Below are 22,095 nucleotides of genomic sequence, written 5' to 3'. Positions count from 1 at the left end.
GTGAGCCTGTTTGCCAAACACGACAATTCAGATAATGATTTAGCCCAACTTGATAAGATGTGCGATGCGGTGAGCTGAACAGCTCCAGTTGTTGAAGGCCACCCGGCGTCCATCCATCCATTAGTGGTGTCCTCTCCTTGACTCAGCTTGGCAATGACCGGAGCCAAAGGCACAAGGACACATTTGATGCAAGCACAAGAGTGACAATGCATTTATGTCTTTCCACTTCTGTCCTCTTGGAACATCGCTCTGCCGCGTGGATGTGCTCAGGCGTGCCTGCGGGAGGGATGTGGACCAAGTCACCCCAGCCAAGGCATCTGGGACCGGCCAGCTCCTAGTGGACCTGTTGGGGACCTCGATGGCTGAGCAAGTCCGGCTGAGATTCATTAAGTCAAGACGCGACCAGCAAATATCCACAGCAAACTGTGGACTGGTGAGGAATCATAAGTAAATAGAGGTGGGTTTAGGCCACTGAGGTTTAGTTTGTGTTGCTGCAATAGCAAACCCTCCCTTGAAATCCACCCGTGATAAGCAGAAAACAAGTTTTGCAACCTGCTTTGTGAATTTTATTTTTTTTCCTGGCTCTTGGATATAAATTCAGTTTCGAGGCATAGGATAGGAAGATTGTTCATATTTGTGTTCAAATAAGAGGAAATCATCTCTGTTCAGTAATTAAAATGTCCAGACCAGGGTAATAATCAAAATGCTAAACTGGATTAACAATAAAAGCTGCTTCTCCTGCGGGGCTGAGCGCACCGGGAAGACTTGAGGCCTGTAGTGGGAGAGACAGGTGTGGCTGGATTTTCTCTCTCCTTGCTTGGCCTCCTGCCTCTGCAAGGGGGTTAAAAACAAAGACACATCTATGTGACAGGTGTAGTTCTGGCCCGAGTGGCTTTCCAAGCGTGGCTTACTTTCTCTTGGAAGTTTTCTGGGTATCGTTTAACCCTTCTCCCGCCAGGAAATTCCAGCCTAATTCTCATTGCATAGACAGTTCCTTTTATTTTTTAAGACACATTTTCAAACATAATATATATTTTTTAAAAAAGTAATTGAATCCATGAACACACTACACTGTATTGCCGGCCACTCTCCAGACCAAGAGCTGGAGCATAAATTCAGTAGAGTTGCTATAAGGACATGGCTGGCTAACGTGTTAGTCAGCTTTTTGTCACTGGGACCAGAACACCTGACAAGAACAACTTAGAGGAGAAAAGATGAATGTTATCTCACGGTTTCAGAGGATTCCGTCCATGGTTAATCAGCTCCACGGCACAAACGTGGCGGAAGGGCATGATGGAGGAACGGTGCTCAGTTAATGGCAGCTAGGAAGCCAAGTGAGACAGCAAAGAGCCAGGGACAGATAAGTCCTCAAGGCCCTGTCCCCAGTGACCTACTTCCTCCATCCACGTCCCATGAGTCTATGATTTCACCACCTCCCAGTAAGTCCATTCAAAGGATCGATTCATCAAGTGGATCAATTCACTAATGAGGTCAGAGCCCTCAAGATCCAATCTTTTCAACTCTGAAACTCCTGCATTGCCCGACAAATGCGCTTTCAGGGGGACCCTGCAGATCCAAATCATAACAGCATCTGATTTTAGGCCTAGTACAAGTTACTTGAAACCCAGACACAGGCCATCGTCTTTGGCTCAGTTAAACTCCCCTCCCACTACGGGTGTTTGCCATAGAAAACAGCTTGCTCCTCATCTCACTGACCCCAACCCCAACACTTTCCACGTCTTCTGACCACAATAAATCCTAACGGTCAGCATCAGAGTTGTGCATGATCCCCTTTCCCCTTCTCACCAGTGTTTCAACCAGCCAATTCCTAGTCCTCTGGGAAACCTTAAGGGACTCCCTAAAGGCACACCTCCAGACTTTCCACTGGCCTCCTGACGACGTCACTCCAAGCCTCTCTAGGAGTCTGTGAGAAACACATTTCTTCTGCTTCACGCAGTTTGGTCTTACCCCCTCTTCGTGTCTCACCTGAGTACAACCGAACCTAACTCTTACCTCTCTATCCCCCATCCTAGAGAGTGGCTGTCTTGGCTCATGGCCATTCAAGATCAAGTCAGAAATCAGAACAATAAAAAGTCACAACTGTTTAAGCGACAGAGAGAGCTCGGTGGTGGAGCACCTGCCTAGCATGCATGAGGCCCTGGGTTCCACCCCAGCACTGGAAAAAAAAAAATCAAACAAAAAACAGTTCCAGAAGCCTCCCTCTCCCCTCTGTTATTACCAGTCTTCATCTTTCATCCTAACCTGAAACCCTACAGATTGCTTTCTTTGATAAATCAGGGCATTCAAGAACAGAATGTCCAGAATGACATCAGCTAGCTCTTAGCTAATCAGTTTACCCCAAAATATGCAAACAAAACCAACTGTTCCCAGACTTATAAATCCTGTTGTTGCTTTTATTCCATGACTCAGACCATCAAATGTCCTGCTTACACCTGAGCAAACAAAGTACATGCAAATCTAAGAGCAGCAAGAAAAGGATCAGTGTTTCCACATTATTCTTCCACCAAGAACTACTCCTTCCCAGTAGCTCAAGAAATGAGATAATCTAGTAAATGCAATTGTAAAGGTCTCCAAAACATTATTTTTTAAACCATGAACAATGAATAGTTCTTAGTGAATCTGGGGACATACTGTTCCTTTGTTTCCTTAAAATTTCTAAGCACTTAGGGAAGTTGAATTTATTTTGTAGGAAATCTAATTCGTTTCACATGTGAATGTAAATGTCATTTAGTTCTTTTCCTATGCAATATGAGATCAATAAAATATTCTATATGCTTTCCATTTTTTACCAGAAATCATGTTAAGTGTGAATTCTTAAATTCCTTTTAAATATCATAGTCAGTTACATAAAAATGGATCTGGTGTAATAATGAAAGGAGTCTACATTTCAGCATTTTTAGGATCTTGCTTCAAAAAGAGAACTGAAAAGTGATTCAAAGCAGGAAGGACGTTGGCATTTGTTGCAGACGTTTCTGCATCCCCAATCTTGTCTCATTTTAAGAGAACTGGGATGGTGAACCAAAAGCATTTAATGAGTGAGCATAACAGGACTATTAAATTCTGTGCCTCAGTGCCTGAGGGATCTTCTACAAAATCTGTTTCAATTGGGTCTGTACTAAGGGGAAGAAAAATATTACCACTGGTATTTTATTGTTTGTACCAATTTGTACTCTTCAAACTTTTATCTTTCTCTGGAGACTTAACTGTTTCTTACTCCCAACAAGATTTCTCAGGTTTCTCTTCTGTTGAGTCACCAAATAGAAATACTTGGAGAGACCCCAAAAGAAAAGCAATGGAAGCAAAAAGTATTCTCCAAATTAGTTTATAGTTTGATCAAAATCAACTCCTTGAAATACACATAAACGCAAAATGCTACAACTATTATATACATAAAAATTTTCTTTCTTACCAATTAAAAAAGCATTAGAATACATTTGTAGGAAGGCAAATCTGTTTCCTCATGCCCTATTCAAATAAACCATCTTGCATATTAGCATCGCTTTCTCTGAAATAAATATTATCAGAGCTCTGGGGTACATCTGATATATGAATCACAAATTTTTGTCCATCTTTGAGGGTGATGAGGGCCTCTTGTCCCACAGGAAGGCTGAGTTTGATAGTGCTTTCGGTAGCCTTGTCTTCCAACAACACCTGGATGAGCTGCAAGGAAGGAAAGTTCAAAAGGAAAAGATAAACATTCCTGCGGTGGGAACCACTATTTGAATTCGTCTACCACATCCTTGTCCTCATCAGGGACCTAAACAGGAAACTTGTGCATTTGCCCTACTAAGGGAGATTCTAATTTCTCAGGGGGATGCTCAAGGTCTGGTGCCAGTTTCACAGGAAAACTCGCAATATGGAGATGAGGCAAGTGGCGGGGGGGCATGGGAAGCATGTGGACTCCCTTTAGGAAAAGGGAATGGCAGGGGGAGCTACAAGTTTTGAGAAATGTCCTTGAGATCCTTTGAGAGCAAAACCCCACACTGCTGTTTTCCAGACACGAGAGAGCGTGGATCAGTTAGGAGCCTGTGAAATGCACCGTGGGTCCCACGTGGCTAAAGTGCCCATCACTCTGGCTGGCCTCCAGATGGACACCAATCCCTGCCTTCTCATCGGTCCTTGGAGCTGACATGAAGAACTCAAGTTCCACAAAGACACCCCCCGACACACACACTCCGTCATCTGTCAAATACAACTGTAAGACGGAAAGGGGGGACCCTGTGAAGAATGGTCATCTGATATTGGTTGAACTGACCCTCAGATGGGTCAATCTCTCAAACAAATCAGAGGTTCTGACTTGGCTCACCTGCCAGCTCTCATTTCACCTGCCTGAGCAAGTCTTCCCATCAGAGAAACGGGGATAACACATCATCCCTCCCTTAAGCTCCACGGGAACTTCGAAAACTTGCAAATCCTTGGATAGAATACTTTAAAACCAGCAGAAGCGTATTTTCTTGGTCTAATAGCATCAATAAACCCCCCATAAGCTATAAGCTAATGCATTTTGGCAAAGGTGTGCATAAGACAATGTCAGATGCAGGATTTATGAAACTATGTTCTTCTTTCTCCAAATTCAACTATAACCATCACCATATAATGAAAAAGGTGTTTTTCTTCCTAGGCAGGACTCTCACTCTCTCTCTCTCTCTCTCTCTCTCTCTCTCTCTCTCTCTCTCTCTCTCAATATTTTTGCTCTGCTTTAATCTTTTTAGATATACACAGCAGCGAAGTGTATTTTGACACATTGTGCATACATGGAGTATAACTTATTCTAATTGGGATCCCATTCTTGTGGTTGCACGTGATCCATGATGTGGAGTTTCACTGGTTGTGTATGCATATATGAACATAGAAAAGTTATGGCCAATTCATTCTACTGTCTTTCCTACTTCCATCCCCCATCCCTTCCCTCCATTCCCCTTTGTTTAATCCAATGCACTTCTATTCTTCTTCCCCACCCCCAATATGCCTCAGCATCCGCCTATCAGAAAGAACATTTGGCCTTCGTTTGCAGGGGGGGGGGTGGGGGGGATTGGCTTATTTCATTTAGCATAATATTGAACATGTGACCTAAGTAAAGCCATGTAGTTTGTTCTTTTAAAAGAATGTTTCTTATATAATATTGTTAAAATGATTTTTTGCATATTCTCCAACACACCTTGGCATCATTTCAGATGCTGCTAGTGTGTGGAAGAGTGGCAGATGGATGTTGTAATTTAGGATGCTGACTCCAATTGTTATTGTAGGTGCAGGGCAGCGCTAAATTGTTCAGAGAATGAGGCTGTCACAGATGTGCATCGAATGGGGCATTAACTTATGGCAGATGAATACAGATGGGACACAGGGGGTATGCTTTTTTTGTTGACGATGAGTGCAAATGCTGAATAATGAACACAATGAAAATTAGATGAGCGTAACTTTTTGGTGTTAGCTTGTTTAAGTCATTATTGCTAATTCAGCAGGCAGAAAGGAACAGAAGCGGGTTTAATTAATCTCTAATGCACATTACCTTGGATTATCTGTCATTCATCTGCTTGTATTGCTTTTTTATGCAATTCAATTAAGTATTTAATATCTTCACTATTGTTGCCACCCATTAAACATAGGTTAGACCTCACCCTAATGAACTTCAGAAGAGCTAGGGGATTGGGTGCAGAGTGATAGAGAAGGTGCTTAGATGGGGAGGTTTTGTGGCAAAGATAATGATGATGACTACCGACCATTCAGTATTTACTGGGTTCTAAGGAATTTTCTAAGCATTTCACACTTGTGAAATTATTTCAACCTCATGACAGCTCTATGGAATTAGATGTTATCATACTCATGAATTAAGCAAATTGCCCAAGATCCTCAGCTAATCAGTGGAAGAGGTAGAATATCAAGCCAGGAATTTATGTACAAGAATTGTCTACTTATCAAACTTGAAGATATTTTTAATTTACTTCCAAGTCACTGATTTTGGAATCACAGCCTCCGGTAGAATGCTCTCTAGGGGGAGAGAGGATATCGGGAGGGTCAGACAGTCTTGGAAGGAGATTTGTGATGGTGTGAATCCCTCCTCTCCCAATTATTAGTTAAGAGACCTTGAGAACAATCACTCAACCCCTCCGCGAGTCTCAGTTATGCCATCTGTGAAATGGGGTGGGGGCACCTATCTCACTGAGACTAAACGATGCATTGAAGGAGGCTGCTCTGTACCCACTTCTAACAGTGGCTGGTTACCTTTCTGACTGTAAAATTAACAGAGGTTCTCTGCTTGGCCAAACTTTAGTGGGTCCCGAACCTTCTCCTAGGCCCATCTGTACACTTCCTTGTAAAGTCCAGGTTTAGCAAACAGTCCGCTAAGTCAGCTTAGTAAGAATCCCCGCCCTTGATGTACAATCAGGATCCTCATCCTCCATGTCCCCCAGGTGATTTCTGAACCCAATCACTGGTCTTCAGCAAGAACCCTTTCGGCTGGTTTAGCTAGAATCCCCCTTGCCTCTGAGGCTTTACCTCTTAGTAGATGTTCATCCACTCATTCCCACCCTGTTCCTACTTGCCCACGATGTATTCCAAGTGGGGACCAATTTCTCTCCCACTTCCAGACCCTGTCGCAGTGGCCCCTCAACCTATTGAGATGGCCCTGAAGAACGTCTTCTTTACCATGCTTTAACGAGGGTCACTGAATTTTTTTTTCTTCAATAAATCTTCATGCTGGGTTAGAAATTTGGGGAGACAGAGAAAGAAAAATACTGAATCTCAAAACAGGAGTGCCCATGAACCACCACTGGAATTGCAGAACAAGAAACTATGAGCAAGTTCATACCCTGGGCCCACATCCTTGCAAATAAAACGTAACATGATAAAGACCATTGGCAAGTGCTAGAAAAACTGGCGCAAACGCATGTAACTCCACCCTGGCTCCACCTCTAGCCCAGCCCCTAGATACTATCCCTCTATAAATATTAGCACCCCAAATCAAGGGGCTGCCACCTGTCTCTTGTATTCCCTTGAACGTGAAGTCCTTGCCTCACCCCAACAGCTTCATACTCTCACGATCCCCACATTTGCCCTTGGATGTGTCTTTGGCATGTGCTGAACTGCATACACCGAGGACCCCACTTGTCCTGGATAGAGGTTCCCCTCTCCAGGAGCTAAGCCAGGTGGCGATGCTACAGTCTGTCCTCTCACCCCATCAGTGAGCGGAGAGAACTACTTCCTGGGAGCCGGATGCTGTGGCCTGGCACTAATGCTGGTCCTGTTGGGACTCTAAGGAAAGTTCCAAAGTAGCCCTGGGTGAGCTGGCTGCTGGCCAGCCTTGAAGGGCTTGGCTGCCAGGCCAGGGTGTGTTTTCCAGAAAGTCAGGGAGCAAGGACAGTCATTCTCCCAAGGACAACACGGCCAAGCAGGCCTGTCAGAGAGTGGAACCTCTTTCCACCAACAGCCCTGAAACATCAGCTTGCTCCGTGGTGTGGAGGAGGCCCAGCTCCCACCCACACTTCACCCCAAGAACTGGGTAAGAATAGTCCACGGTCAGCAGTCAGAAGTGACGGGCCCCAGTTAAGGTCTTATTCAAAGGCAGAGACCACACCAGGTCTCCAGGCTCTAGAAATAAATATCAATGGGCACCATCAAGGCCTCTATCAAATGTAGAAGACCATGAGGCTCACCTGTGGGAACACGCCAGCCAACTCCCTGGTCCCAACGAGAAGGGACAATGGAGGTGGGTGTGAACCCAGGGGGAGTCACAGGAAGGAAGGACACAGCCAGTGGCCTTCATACTTATCCAATGCCTGTTTCGCATAGACTTTGATCCATGCTCATACCACAAAGCCATACAGACCCCTGAACCAGCACACCAAAACCGTTTCCTGCTCTCAGGCCGCCTCCTGGCGGGAGTTCTATCTCCTCTCTCTTAAATAAATCCTATTCTGTTTACCCTTCCCCTTCATTATTGTCTGTGGATTTTATTCTTCAAATTTGCAAGACAAGAACCCAGAAGGAAATCGGTGAAATGGGGAACTTAGTTTCTTCCGTAAACTGTGGTTTCAAAACCGGGGCCAGCATCTCGTTATCCGACGTTTCACGATGACGATGACCTGTTTCACGCGCTCTCCCACAGAGGAGTCGGGCTGCTCCTGTGGAGATGCCCTTGGCAGAGTTATTCCCTTTGCCCTTCTGCAAGAGGTTTCCTCTTACAGGCCCCCTTTGGCCTGGCATTTTAAAGAGAAGCCTCACCTACATAGTGAAGATAATTAACTGCTAGATCTTTCTTTAAATGGGCAGAACCCAGAGCATCTGGGAGATCTTGATATCTCCCCCTCCTTAGTCTTCAGTTCTATGCTTTAACTAACACAAAGCATGTAAATTCATGTGAGGCTTAACTTGCAGAAGAGTAAAATGCCTGTCTAAGAAGAACTACAGGGGTTACTCCCGGAAGGATGAGGTCCACTGCAATGTTCTACAGAAGGAAAAAGAAGACACATCCCCTGGTCGACAAAGGCCCTGACAAAGATCCTGCTCAGCATGGAGCCTTCCTGCCCTGCTCCCCGCTTTCCCTGCCCTGAGTCCCCCCAGACAGAAATTCAAGGTCAATAGCCCCTCTGTTTCTCAAGATGCCAGCCTTTGTATGAACTTGATTCCTCCCTAGGCACTTACCCACCCTGAATATCGGCCCGTCAAGCAGTGAGCACACCAGACTTATTCCATTAATAATGTCTGAATCTTTTGCACGGAGGGCACTGAACGCAGCTGGATAGATAGATGCATTTACTATCTCAAAGTCAAAAAGGAAAGGCCAAGTGCAGACAGAAGAGAATTTATAAACCCGAAGGAAGCATGTCTTGGGCTCCTGACCATATCATTTCAATCTAGCCTGCTGACTCATCGGAGCAGTGCTCTCGAAGAGTTTGTATGAGATCTCTCAACTCTGGGGAACTCAGATGAGGGTTTAGAAAGGGAAGGTTCGTGGAAGGTTCTGATTATTTTGAGGACTACAGGGTGTGAACAGTTTTAGACCATGATTCACCACAGTGGCCAGGAACACTATTAACCTGCATCAAGGGGAGTACACCTGATTCTAATGGTGTTCTTCTAAGCACAAGTCATCAATTCAAGAGAGAATTGGACACAAAGACTATGAAGAGTGGCTGAACATCCAATGTGTATAGACATTTGAGAAAATATTACTAATCGTTGCTGTCACCCTTTTTTAAAAAAACAAAACAAAACAAAAAAAAACCCATCCCACTCTTTCCTCCTCAAGGCAGGAGATTCAGTTGCTTCCTGCATTAGTGTGGCCCTTCTTCTGGCATTTAAGGGCTTATCTCTGACCTCTCTGGCCTGTACCCTACTCTCCTCAGGGCTTCTGATCTCCTCTCCTCTGATCTAGTGTGTGCAATAATGAGGGACTTGAAATCAGGCAGGTGTTAAAGAGCAATTAATTTTTAAATCTTTTAAGATGTATGACAATTCAATCTTTTCCAAATCATTTCTATTCAGTCCTTCCTTTCATTGAATGTTAGTGGCATTTTCAGTGCATAACATTCCGTTAAGTGGTTTTTGGCGTATTAATGCTCAGTTGGTCTAGCCATGCCAAGTGAGCCCAGGAATGGAAGGCTCGCCATCCACACGGTCCACACTGCATCATGGGTGGAGAGCAGGCTGTGTGTTCTCTCTCTGAGTTACTCCATGATGTATAGAACTGCAGTTTTCAGGCTGAGCCTAAATCTCTGTTACTCTGTTTTGTAAAGCAGTAGTTTGCCATGAGCTACTCCATTTTGAGTTCAAGTACAGAGGTAGAATGACTCTGTACCTTGTTTGTACAAGTAAAAGACCACCATCTGCCTGGCAAAATCATAGGCATAAACTGATAAGTAAATCAATTGTGCTAATAAGAGTGACCACCCACGAACTTACCAGATTAATCAGAAGCACATAAGTGCATGGGTGTATACAGCTCATATCAGAAAAACCAGACCCGTGGGCTTTTGGAGCACACTGGCCACCAAATGACACTCTGCTCTCTAGAGACCCATAAAGGATGGGCACCCTCAAACTGCACTTGGCAGCACCTCGACCCTTTCACCTGGTCACTCATCATGAACCTTGCCCAGGAAAACCACCACTGAGACGAACCTCAGGCCTTAGCAGAGGGTGGTTTCTCCTGCCTGTGACGGTCACAGGGGTCCTACTCCGAGCTGACACTGTCTGGACCTTGACCTAGAATAAGTTTTTGTGCTTTGACAGCTCTGCTTCATGAAAAATGTCTCCCACTGGTCCCAATCTTTGCATTCATATCTGCTCTCTGCCTTTGCTCTCAGTTCAGCCTTCTTAACGCCTGTGGCTGCCTGAACCCTTCCTTAGCTTTTCTGGAAAATATATATATAGTAGTAGCTAGCAATGAGCAGTGAAATGCACGGCCAGGTCACAAGTGTCCTTTAAATCACTTTAGGGTCTTCTTTAAACTACTTCCAAAGTGGACAAGAAAGCTACGGGTGGTAGTTAATTTACAAAAAACACACAGAAGCAAAAGAGCTCATTGGAAAATACGTCAAAACAAAAGAATTAACGGGACTAGCCCTTGATGGGGTCCACTGAGGTTGGTGTGAAGTGGAAATCATGGTTGTGGGTGTCTCTGTTTGTGTGGGAAGAAGATTCCTTTAGTAGCGCAGGCGCACTAAGAAACTTCTGACCGGTTACTGACCCCGGTGCCCACATTAACATGGAACTGAATTAGAGATGAGGCCCCCATGATTTGGATGGCCACCATGACAGTTCCAGAGGGGACCCACTAAGGTTAAAAACTCCCCTGCCTGCCGAGAGGGAGGAGCTGAACATCTGCTTGGCAAACAGTGCGGAAGGCGTCCCCAGTTCTCCTGGTAAATACCAAACAGTCATAAATTTGGAGATGGCTTGTTTCCTGGGTCGTTCCTGATCAAAGACGACCCCCACTCTCGCCCGATGGGAAGTGCTCTCTGCTTCAGCCTACTTTGCTTTCACTTTACCTTCATTCCACTTCCACCAAGTTCTTTGGCGTGGCTTTTGGTGTCTGACTTTAAATTTTCTTTCATCCGGACGCAAGAACCGAGGTTTGCAGTTTCAGCCCCCTGCTTTCTGCCGACATATATATTTATACATATATTTGTGCAGTGCGAGTGTGATTTGAGTGTTACAGATATTAGAAATGAAGAACCTGTGACTGCCCCGCTTATGACTACCAGGTGACCCACAAGCGTTCAGTAACTGCCACTAATGAAAGTGGTGCAGCCTGTGAGTTTGTTGCCATTCAATAAATCTGACCTTATGGAAAGACCTAAACTTGTTTGATCTATGTTAATGACATACCGTGCTTACAACGTCTGGCCAGGCACCTGTCACAGAACTAAAATCACAGCAGCAATCAACAGAGAAGCTATTATAACCATCCTGGGCAAAATGATCTCAAGCAAAGCCGATTCTAGACCTTCAGCCTGGTTTGGACCACGTGATCTCGATAGGTTTCGTGAAGAGAGAACCGTGGGTGTGTCTGGGGTCTCTACCTTATTGCCTGTGGCAGTGTCCACCAGGAAGCCCAGGACCCGGAGAACTATGCTGCTCACGCCCTCGGGGCTGGGGCTCTGGCTGGTGTGTTCCAGGGTCACCCAGGGTGGCTCTGCACTGGGGCTTGCACACTCCTGAGTTGGTGGAGCATCTAGAGGAGGGAAAAGGGCCTCGACTGGCTGGATGAGAGGCTGGTCGTCTGGCAGCATGTCCTTGAGATTCCCCATGTCCTCCTCTTCCTCTTCTTCTTCTAGGTACGACTGAAGTATGTGAATCACATACTCCAAAAGCAGCAGATGAAACAGATGCCAGGAGCCTACATTAAAAAAAAAAAACAAAAACCAGAAATGAATACATTTGAGAGATGACAGACAGACAGAGAGGCATAAATAAATCACTGTGAAACTGACAAACTTTTCTGGGGGCTTTTAACTCTTGTGCACGTGATCAGCCTTGCTCAGCAGCAGTGGAGAGGGAGGAGAGGTGAGGGAATGGCAGGGTGAGGGAGTTCACTACTCTCACAGCAAGCAATCCATGCCCAGGGAACCCTTGCAGAACAGCCTAAGCCACAAAGAGAACTGAAAATGCATCTGGTGGGAGCTGGGAGAAAAGTGAACCCTGCAGGGAAACGGGATGCTGTTCCCAGAGCTGAATGTGTCCCTTTCTTCTTGGAGAAAGAAGATGTCCTTAATGTTTGCCTGAGAAACAGTGGGAGATATCCCACTTACTGCAATTATGAAAAGATAATTTTTACATGAAGGTAAAACTGTGACTCACGCACAATTTTATTTAACTTGTTAATAAATGAAGGAAGGAGGCAGATGGTGCAATTGGTTCAAAGGAGAATTCAAAGTACTAAACATACAGAGGCAGTGGAGAACGGTGACATTAATTTACAAACAGATGCAAATCAGATCTGTCCCCAGGGGCCCAATCAATTGCAACCACCTGACATGAGTACTTTGCATATCTGTGAATGGGAATCATTTGCTTCGCTATCAGTTTGCTATAATTTGCTCACAGACAATGAGAGGTGGACACGTTCCAGACAGCCCAGAAGGCTGTACTCAATCTTTTCAAAGACTTTTGTCCACTTCTCAAGTGATAGTTTAGTCCATTTCAAAGCTTTCAAGATTTTCCCCCACTCAATGTTTGTTATTCCTTGATGGATCTGGGATGAGAGATGCATCCTCTGAGATGGGATGCCTTGGTCTGCCATAAACCTGACCTACAGGCCTAGCCCATTTAACCTTGTTGTGAGAAATAGAAAGTTTGGTGGTTCATTTTCAAAAGATGGTATTTGGCTTTAAATGTAAATTTACTGGGGACAAAAAAAAAGCAGCCAGAGAGAAAATGAAGCAGAATGGTTGTCACAGTTAACTCATACAATACAAACAGGAGGCAGGGGAAGGCATAACTAACCAAGTTCTTTTCTTCTTTTTGATACTGGGTTGAAACCCAGCAACACTTAACCGCTGAGCACATCCCAGCCCTTTTTTATTTTGGGACAGGGTCTTGCTAAGTTGCTGAGGGCCTCACTCAATTGCTGAGGCTGACTCTGAATCTGCAGTCCTCATACCACAAAAGTACATTTTGTCAATGACCCAACAGTAAATAAGGACAAATAATGGTCAGGCGATGGTAAGAGACCCCAAATAAGGTCTTATTAAAACCACACCAGGAGGCTAGCCCCTAGACATATCAATGGGCACCATCAAGGCCTCTATCAAATGTAAAAGACCTTGAGGCTCACCACCTGTGGGAACACGCCAGCCAACTCCCTGTCCCAGAGAGAAGGGATACTGGAAGGTGGTGTGACCCAGGTGGGAGTCACCGGAAGGAAGGATTAAACCTGAAACTGAAGGACACAGGGCCTTATCCAATGCCTGTTTGACATAGATCTTGACCCACGCCCACATAAACCCCTAACTCGCACATCAAAATGGTTTTCCTGCTCCCAGGCCCCTTCCCACGCGGAAGGAGTTCTATTTTTCTCACTTAAATAAATCCTACTCTGTTTATCCTTCCCTTCCATTATTGTCTGTGGGTTTTATTCTTCAAATTTGTGAGACAGGAACCCAGAAGAGAATCTGTGAAGCAGGGATTCTCATCTCAAAAACCCTGGTTTCAACAGGAGATAGTAAGACCTAGGCGGCCTTCAGGAATATGGTGCATGCCACGGTACACAACCAGTGAGGAACCGACGGAGGGACCCAGCTCAGTAAGGGATGAAACGCTAATTGCAGCTGCTCTGGGTGCCTGCTCACCCAGACACCTGATCTTGCAAGACCTTCAGTAGCATTTGGCTTTCCCTGTACCTTATGTCCCTGAATCCGTTCTCTGGATTTGGGCAGGTCAGCATGTTTCTCACATTGTGAAAGAGGAAGAGGGAAAATTACTGGTGCAAATATTTTGATGCATATGGAGGTTCGGGCAAGGTAGACTGGGAAAAGCAAAGACAACCACAGGCTGGATTTCATTTTGTGACTGCACATGACCTCTGCTCTCTCATGTTGCTCTGGAAGAGCGTCAGCATAAAGCAGAGTCAGTGTGGAGCTCACTAGAGGGGAGGAGCTGATTATAAATGGCTGTCATCTATGTGGCTGCTTACACCAATAACCCTCAAAAGAGCTCCAGGGTGATTTCTCAGGGTGTTTGCAAAACGGACCTGAGAGAGGGCTTGCCTTCTCCTTGCTCCTACTGGCCCAGAGAGCATCTGGCTCTGGGAAACAGACGACCTGCCCTGATTATTGTGGAAACTTAACAAGGGTGGGGACTTTGTCTTTCCACGGCTGTACATTCAAGTGCCCAGGAAGGTACCTGGGACATTGTAGGGAAATCAAGATATCTGTTGAATGGAAGCAGCAAAAAAAAAAAAAAAAAATTCCCTTCCTATAACCTCCTTTATGAGCATCTTTGTCAAAGACGTGACTTTCTTCAATAGAGGAAGATCAATCATGAACTAGCAAATCTGCAAAATGACTTCACTCTTCCTACCATCTGCGTACAATGGCAACTTTACCAATTGCTATTCCCTGAAGTTAAATACGAATGCTCCAAAGAACCCATGTTTTTCCCCCCTTTGTCTGTTGTGTCTCCATGTTTTCTTAAAAAAAAATGTTCATAATGTAAAAAAACAGGGTAGCCTTCTACAGGTCGAACTGTCATGGAATGAGAAAGCGAAGCCCAGTCCATCTCTTTGCCATTAATAAAAAGTTGACTGTGGTTTTGTATGGTTCTCTTTATCTGTGATGCTTGTTAAATTTTAAAAAGTTAAAAGAAGATGAATAGGTTCTACATAGCAACATTCACAATACTTACACTAAGTAAAATTTTCATTATGTGTGTGTGTGTGAGTGTGTGAGTGTGTGTGTTGGCAGAGATCACACTCAGGGTCTTGCATATGTCAGGCCAGTGCCTAACACTGTGCTGTTCTCCTAGACCTAAAATAACATTTTAAAAAGGTAGAACCCAAAATATATATTTTTTTTTGCATTCTCTCACTTACCAAAACTCTCTTTGTGGCAGAGGGTCATGGCTCTGCTCACAGCAGTGAGAAGGAAATTCCATCGTAACTGGAAGCTGGCGGCCAGTTTTATAAACTCTTCTTTGCTTCTGCTTGACTATTTTTGTGAGACGAAAAAAAAAAGTCATGAAGAATGGCCTTTTTTTTCAAATGCACAAGTTTGTCATGCACAGACATTTTTAAAAGGCCAAAGGAAACGAGGAAGACAAAATGATAAGAGTGAGAACTGAGGCAGTGGCACACGGGGGGATTTTCTGGTCTCTCTTCATCTCCATAGACATGTTTCCAGGACAGAACCCTTTGAAGTAAGTAGACAGAAGCAGGGGCCTGGAAAATTGGCCTATTTTTTTTTTAACAATCTCCAAACTTTTTTTAAAATAGAGATCAGATAAATGTTGGATTAAGTTTATGGATTAAACACCTGCACGGGGCTCCAAGAGACCTAAACAGAATGGAATCACTCACGCTAAAGTTCTGAGAGAGAAGAAAAGGGCCCAGCACTCCCCAAGAAGTTCTTTTTATTATTCCATCTTTAGAAACTATGGGGGCCGCCGTCCGCTGCATGGCTGGCTGAGGCTGCATCAGGTGAGGCCACTTGGAGATATTTTGCTTCAGTTGTGGCAAGTCATCTGGGTTCCCTCCCAGATGACTCCATCCCGTAGCCTGTCTAGACGCTCCAGACACTTTAGCTGTTCCCAATAGGGTGTGTGAGGGGCTCTCCTGTTATGCTTTGGATAGGAGGTGCCCCATCAAAAAGTTCCTGTTGGGCACTGTTCAAAGGCAGGATGGTTGGACTATGAGAGCTGAAAGCTAATAATTTAAATGGATTATGGGATAGTAACTGTAGGCAGGAGGGCTGTGGCAGGAGGGCTGTGGCTGGGGGGGGGTGCCCTTGGGAATTATATTTTGCCCCTGGTCCCCTCCCCCCTTTCTCTCTCTCTTTCCCCCTCCCCCTCTCTGCCTCTCCCCCTCCCATTTCCCTCTCCTTCTCTGTTTGCTTCTGGGCCTTGAGTTGAGCAGCTTTCCTCCACCACGCCTTTCTGCCCTGATGTTCTGCCCCAAACCTTTGGCCCACAGCAAGGGACCCGATCAACCAGGGACTGAGTCTCTGAAACCATGTGCCCCAAGTCAACGTTTCCTCCTCCAACGTTTTTCTTGTCAGATCTTTTGGTTACAGTCGTGAAAACCTGCTTAATAGGCCTCACCTGCCCATGACTGAGCAGAAAGTCTGAAATCTGCTGGCAGGACATTGTGCATGTGTGAGCCCGCCTTTTCCCTTACCCTTTTCCCTTACCCTCACTGCGGCTTCCCCTTACGCTACAGCATAATTCCTGATAAAGCCTCTCTGGATGTAATATTTTGGCTATTTGTGATTTCTTCTCAGTAAAGCAGGCTGAAATAGTTGCACAAACAGCTTGTAAAACTGAGGCTGCTGTCAGGGCTGGTAACACTGAAGGCAGCCGGGAAACAGCAGGGAGGGACGGAGCTGCGTGAGCTGATAACTCCAGCTGCCGGCTCTGGCTGCCCGGAGAGCAGTGGGGAAAGCCTCTAATGCCAAGAGCCGAAAGCTGCCGGCAGGCGCAGCTCAGAGCTGCTATCCTCCAAGGGAGCTGCCCTTGGCCGAGGCCTGACTTGTATCTGAATAGAGGAAAAGGACCCTCAGCCCACTGGCAACAGTTCTATGTCACCGAGCTGAAACTAAGCTGTTTATTTGATCTTCTGAGAATAAAAGGCAAAGAGAAAACAGGAGAGTTTTCCCTCACCACAACAAGGAAAAGCCCTCTGCTTTGACCTTGACAAAGAAAGTAAGTCACTTTGAAATGTTGGTCAATTGCTTTTAGTTGCTTATTTCTGCTTTTTTTCATTCTTTTCTCATTTGCAAACGCTGTCCTCATTGTCCTCCCTGAAACCTCTTCTAGTTCTAAGGGTTACCCAGCCGTGACTCTTCCTTTGTTCAAGTAAACTATTAAATTCATTTTGCCTACAGGTTTTATTTTATCAAGTGCCACAGAGAAGCACCATGGGGTAGACGTATTGAAAGTCTACACAGTCGGGGCTGGGGATGTGGCTCAAGCGGTAGCGCGCTCGCCTGGCATGCGTGCGGCCCGGGTTCGATCCTCAGCACCACATACCAACAAAGATGTTGTGTCCGCCGAGAACTAGAAAAAATAAATACTAAAAAAAATTTTAAAAAGTCTACACATTCGTCACCGAGAAGACTGGCGGCTGTTTTGACTAGCCCTTTTGCATATCAAGTCTGATTGAAAAAAAGGGGACACAGAATCACATAATAATGAAAAGTAGGGGTGCTTACTTAGGAAGACAGAGCGGGTCACTGCACTGGGTAAACATCCTCAGACTGGAAAGCCCCTGCTCCTGCATTCCGTGGAGTCAAGGTCATCTGGTGGCCTGAGTAGCCCTAACCTGGGTATCCATGAGATGCTGCCACATAAAGACCAAGAAATTCCCTCTGCCTAGGTTGACAGCAGTCTCGGGCCATGCTTGAGGTGATGTGCACAGCCTGGAGTCCTGGGCATGTGTTCTATGAACGCCCTGAAGCCTCTTCAAAGTCTTAACCAAAGCCCATGTGGACCACCTGCCGGCTGGCAGCCAGTCTTTGAAGAAGAGAGGGAAGATGGCAAGAAATGACCAAAGACCCTGTCTCACCACTAGTTTTCTTCCCTTCTGCCCCCATCCAATGCCCCCGGCACACCAAAGGGTTGCCCTGAACTTTGGGCAGATGCGAATACCCTTAATAGCAGGGTGTCTCTCACCATCTGAAATGGGGCTCAAGAGGAACCCCTCCCCCTGGTGATCCACAGGGGTGGGAGTGGAAGTTAGGGGTAGTTTGAGAGACAATGAAACTACAAAAACCGCAAGGACCGTTTCTAAAAGCAACCAGGAAAGGAGCTCTGAGCAATTGGACTTCTCTCTGCACAAATGTTTGGGCATCAGCCACAAACCCCACTGGGCATTCTTCCCATGGCCACCCCCTGTGGGCACTTCTTGCTCCTTCGCTGAGAAACTGTTCTTGGGCCCCAACTGCAGGAGATGAGAACACTGGAAAACACACACAAAAACTTGGCCATTTCCCTCTGCTTGCGTGCTGCCAGATGCTAACAATTGAAACCATTTGTCATTTCTGACAAGCCCAAGGGTCTGCGTTTTAACAGTCTGAGTGTTTTATTGACAATCGTCTGTGAGTGTTTACCAGACAAGCTATTTTATAAAAACAAGTCCTTCAAAGGCATACTGCCACACGGACACCATTTTTCTAACAGGCCTCATTGGTGGAGGCTGCAGACGCCACGGTGGATTGAGACGTGTGTAGTGTCAAACGGTTGACGATGTAGGAGAAGGCTTTGAGGCTGCTTTGAGGCAGCACTGGTATTCACAATGTCAGTGGGCTCAGCCTGGCTCAAGTTGGGGGCTGAGTCATCCCTAAAATAAGGAACAGTGAGGAGGCATAAGCCGTTCACAGTAGCAAGGCAACCCCGGACATCTCACTGCTGTTACAACAAGCTTTGCCTAAGACCAACAGGGATGGATAAAACCATGCGAGAGGCGAAGAATGGAAACGGATACCTGCTGAGGGTAGGAAAGGGCTTTCTACCTCAGTCCTGAGGAGGTTGCTGGGAGACTGAGAAGCCCAAAGTGCCCTGAGGTCTTGGTGAACTCCTTGACTGAGCAGTCACAGGCACAAGGTCCGATGGGGTACGACAGGCAGTGACAGCAATGTAGCCCGAGACTCAAAGAAGAATGTTCAACCCTTCGTTCTGGTCCCCAAGGCCCCAGTCTTGCTCTCCACTGTGGTCTGTGTTCTTTCTTCCCTGGATGCCCCCTTTGTATGGCTTCTTTCTCCGGGATGCCTTGCCTCCCTCTCAGTTAACTTTTTTTTTTTTTTTTTTGGTACTGGATTGAACCCAGGGTGCTTAACCCATGAGCCACATCCCCGGCCCTGTTAAAATATTCTATTACAGACAGGGTCTTGCTGAGTTGCTAAGTGCCTTGCTAAATTGCTGAGACCGGCTTTGAACTCATGATCCTCCTGCCTCAGCCTCTCGAGCCTCTGGGATTACAGGCGTGTGCCACCGCACCTGGCTCCTCTCAGTTAATTTTAATCCTATGACCCTTTAAAGCTGCTAATGGGTTAATCTGTCCTTTGTGCATTGTCTTTGCAAACTTTCTTTTCTTTCTCTTTGCCCAGCAGTCTAGATTCTAAAGGAAAGCCTCACCTAAATGACCAAGATATCAACTGCTAGATCCAGCTATTCCAGGAAGAAGGAAAAGAGAAACATGGGTCATAAGACCTCCTAATCAGTAATCTTTCTCTAGATTTACAGGATCCAGGACATCTGGTGGCCTCAAGATAACATCAGAATGTGTCAAAGAAATGGACACTACATGATGAATGACCACCCTAGTACGCCCCACGCCTGTCTGTGGTTGAAAATTCACTTCCTTCAATGTCCCGTGTAGCTCTTTGCTTGCAGTTTTTAGCTCCACGGTCCTCAGGATGATGGCTCTCCACCTTCTCATCAGCTCTCTGCTTCTGCTAAAGCTCTTTCTCTCTGACTGCCTTGCCCCTTCGCCAATTGGTTGACATCAGCCAACTAGCAGACGCAGCTCTCTGCAGACACCTTCACATCCCAATTCAGGTCCCTCTTTAAGGCTTTCCCTGTCACCCGAGCTCTGGGGAGCATGGTGTCACAAGAGGCTGGGGTCCCTTGGGCTGCCCTGCTTGCATCTAAGTTTTAGCTCATAGCCCTGGGCTCCCCTACCTTCGGGGGCCACTGAAGCAAGGTGCCGTGGCTTCTCTCACGACATTCTCAGCTCTTCAAGGCTGACTGGCCATGCCGACAATGACGAAGAGCAAACCTTACTGCCCCTACTGAAGTGACTGCCAAGAGGCTGATCAGAAGGACCAAAGCCTCCCACAGCCACAACCAACTCATCCTAGAGATTTTTGCTCTTTGTGTGTGTGTGTGTGGTCCAGGGGATTGAACCCAGGGTTTCTTTTTTTTTTTTCTTTTAATTTTTTTTTCTTTTCTTTTTCTTTTTTTTTAGTTATAGTTGGACACAATATCTTTGTTTATTTACTTATTCTTCTGTGGTGCTGAGGCTTGAACCCAGCACCTCACATGTGCTAGGTGAGTGCTCTACTGCTGAGCCACAACCCTAGCCTGAACCTAGGGTTTCGTGCATGTTAGGCAAGTGCTCTGCCACTGAGCTACACCCCCGCCCCTTCTCTGAGCTTTTGAAATCAAGTTAGACAGTCTAGTGGGCATGTCTCCAAAACACTCAGACAAACCTGTTCTTCCCACACGGTACCATTGCAGTCTCCACCAGTACCCCTGGGTGCATGTGCTGGCCCACTCACCTACATGTGCACACACATATACACACTTTCCCAAACACGCATGCGCACACACATGTACACACATTCACCCACTTATAAGCTGCACTTATGTACACGTGTACCCCACCACATGCATGCTCACCCAAACATAAGCTCACATACACACACATGTGATGTGCCTCCCACCCCCAACTTGGCTTTGCCAAAGCAGTGTAAGGCCACTTCGCTACACTCACACCCTTGCCACACCACACATTTTGGCTGATAGCTGGAGAACCTGTTTCTCATACCCCCTGGGTATGGACAATACTTCAAAGGCCTTGCCCTCATTTGGAACACAAAGGATAAGCTCTGAGGCTGGATTTGTCACCGTCTGTGGTCATCCAGTTGGGAGTCATGTGGTCAGGTAATGGGCACTGGAGATTATAATTTAGTCAGAACAATCAACGCACACCTTCTTTGTTCTTGTTAAACACACACACACACAGACACACACACACAGACACACACACACACACACACACACACACACACACACACACAGAGTTTTGTACCTGGAAGACAAAGGCTTGGAGATTTGAAGACAGACAATTCAGGAATACACTGAGATCTGTTGATGTTCCCAGCAAAGAAATTAAACAGCTTAAACCTAAAAAGAAACAAAAAGATTGCTCTCAACCCTGCAGGACTCTGTAGGCACCGGTGCCCTAGGTAACCTGAGGGTCGGAGGAATACAGTTCAAAGGGATTTCCCCAGGGCCTCACACTCATTCAGAATACAAAGGACAAGTTCTAAGGCTGGGTTTGTCACCTCTCAATGTTAGTCCCCACATTCTGCCACTTGTTGAAATGGAAAGCAATGTTTTGAAACAATGACTCCACCTGGTAATTACACCGCCCTGTCTTCAGATGAGCTCACTGCACCACGCAGACATGACCTCACCTGTCCTTGACATTTTCACAAAGAGGCTAGTTTATGAATGTCATTTTTGGGAATGGGGAACATCAAAGCCCAGCACCTGGCCTGGGGTTATGCACTCAATCAGGTGGAGCCTGCGGGAGCCAGTGGGAAGTCCTCCACCTGCACAGACAGCAGGAAGTACAGCTTTTGGCCTTCCCACCTCTCTGAGCACCGCTGCCCATCCAGCAGTTTAGAAAATCCAGTAGGTGGGTGTGGCCCTGGCTCAGCTTGGTTAAGGTTCCTCTCACCTTGGAAGCATGTGCCTGCCAGGTACCAGAGTCTGTGTGTTGCCTTCTGGCCCAGTTCTGCATGCTCTTTGAAGGACATAAGATGCCCACAGGAGCACCAGATCCCTGGGAAGGCCAGCCTGGCAGGCACCTGGCCACCTCATGCCTTCCTGGGGCTCCCTGGGTAGGAAGCAGGGTTTAGCTGAGCACCTGGGATTTCTGGGGTAGACAGTGCCTTGGGAGGGAAACCCTTTGGGCTCTTACAGAACTGCTGTCCAGAGCTCTGGAGCCTGCTGGGTTAGACATTGACCTTTCTGATGTCAGGCTGGAGGGAAGGGGGATCCCCAGGGGGACCTGAGATTTGGGACAGCTAGGACAATAGGGGAAAGGGACACACAAGGGTCAGGATACCCATCCTGTGGGAGGATGGCAGAGGCTATTTGTCAACGACATGTATGCATTCAATACAACTGGTACGA

At 46.2% G+C, this 22,095-nt stretch overlaps 1 protein-coding gene and 2 long non-coding RNA genes across 8 annotated transcripts in view; 1 reads left to right on the top strand and 2 right to left on the bottom strand.

The window, feature by feature from the left end:
* The first annotated feature begins 201 nt into the window (after positions 1–201).
* On the top strand, positions 202–7,946 carry LOC144369301 (uncharacterized). Of its 2 annotated transcripts, none has more exons than XR_013428812.1 (2): positions 202–433; positions 4,019–7,946. It is a non-coding gene; the product is annotated as an uncharacterized LOC144369301 (long non-coding RNA). The 2 variants fall into 2 exon arrangements; XR_013428811.1 differs by having other exon boundaries at positions 202–457.
* LOC144369300 (uncharacterized) lies at positions 544–2,634 on the bottom strand. Its single transcript, XR_013428810.1, has 2 exons — positions 1,231–2,634; positions 544–831 (listed from the first exon to the last, which is right to left on the bottom strand). It is a non-coding gene; the product is annotated as an uncharacterized LOC144369300 (long non-coding RNA).
* Positions 3,328–22,095, bottom strand: part of Rfx8 (regulatory factor X8) — a 71,517-nt gene continuing 52,749 nt past the window's right edge. For all 5 annotated transcript variants that reach the window (XM_078028809.1, XM_078028811.1, XM_078028810.1 and 2 more), the window contains 4 exons: positions 20,984–21,078; positions 15,053–15,167; positions 11,544–11,860; positions 3,328–3,681 (listed from right to left, as the gene is read on the bottom strand). In XM_078028809.1, the coding sequence (XP_077884935.1) occupies positions 3,487–3,681; positions 11,544–11,860; positions 15,053–15,167; positions 20,984–21,078 (722 nt within the window). In that variant the 3' untranslated portion in view covers positions 3,328–3,486. The remainder of the gene's footprint in view (positions 3,682–11,543; positions 11,861–15,052; positions 15,168–20,983; positions 21,079–22,095) is intronic.

The sequence above is a fragment of the Ictidomys tridecemlineatus genome, chromosome 12 (genome assembly GCF_052094955.1).
Source record: "Ictidomys tridecemlineatus isolate mIctTri1 chromosome 12, mIctTri1.hap1, whole genome shotgun sequence".
NCBI classification, from domain to species: domain Eukaryota; kingdom Metazoa; phylum Chordata; class Mammalia; order Rodentia; family Sciuridae; genus Ictidomys; species Ictidomys tridecemlineatus.
The sequence above is the reverse complement of the archived record's forward strand: the minus strand, read 5'-3'. Positions and strand labels throughout refer to the sequence as shown.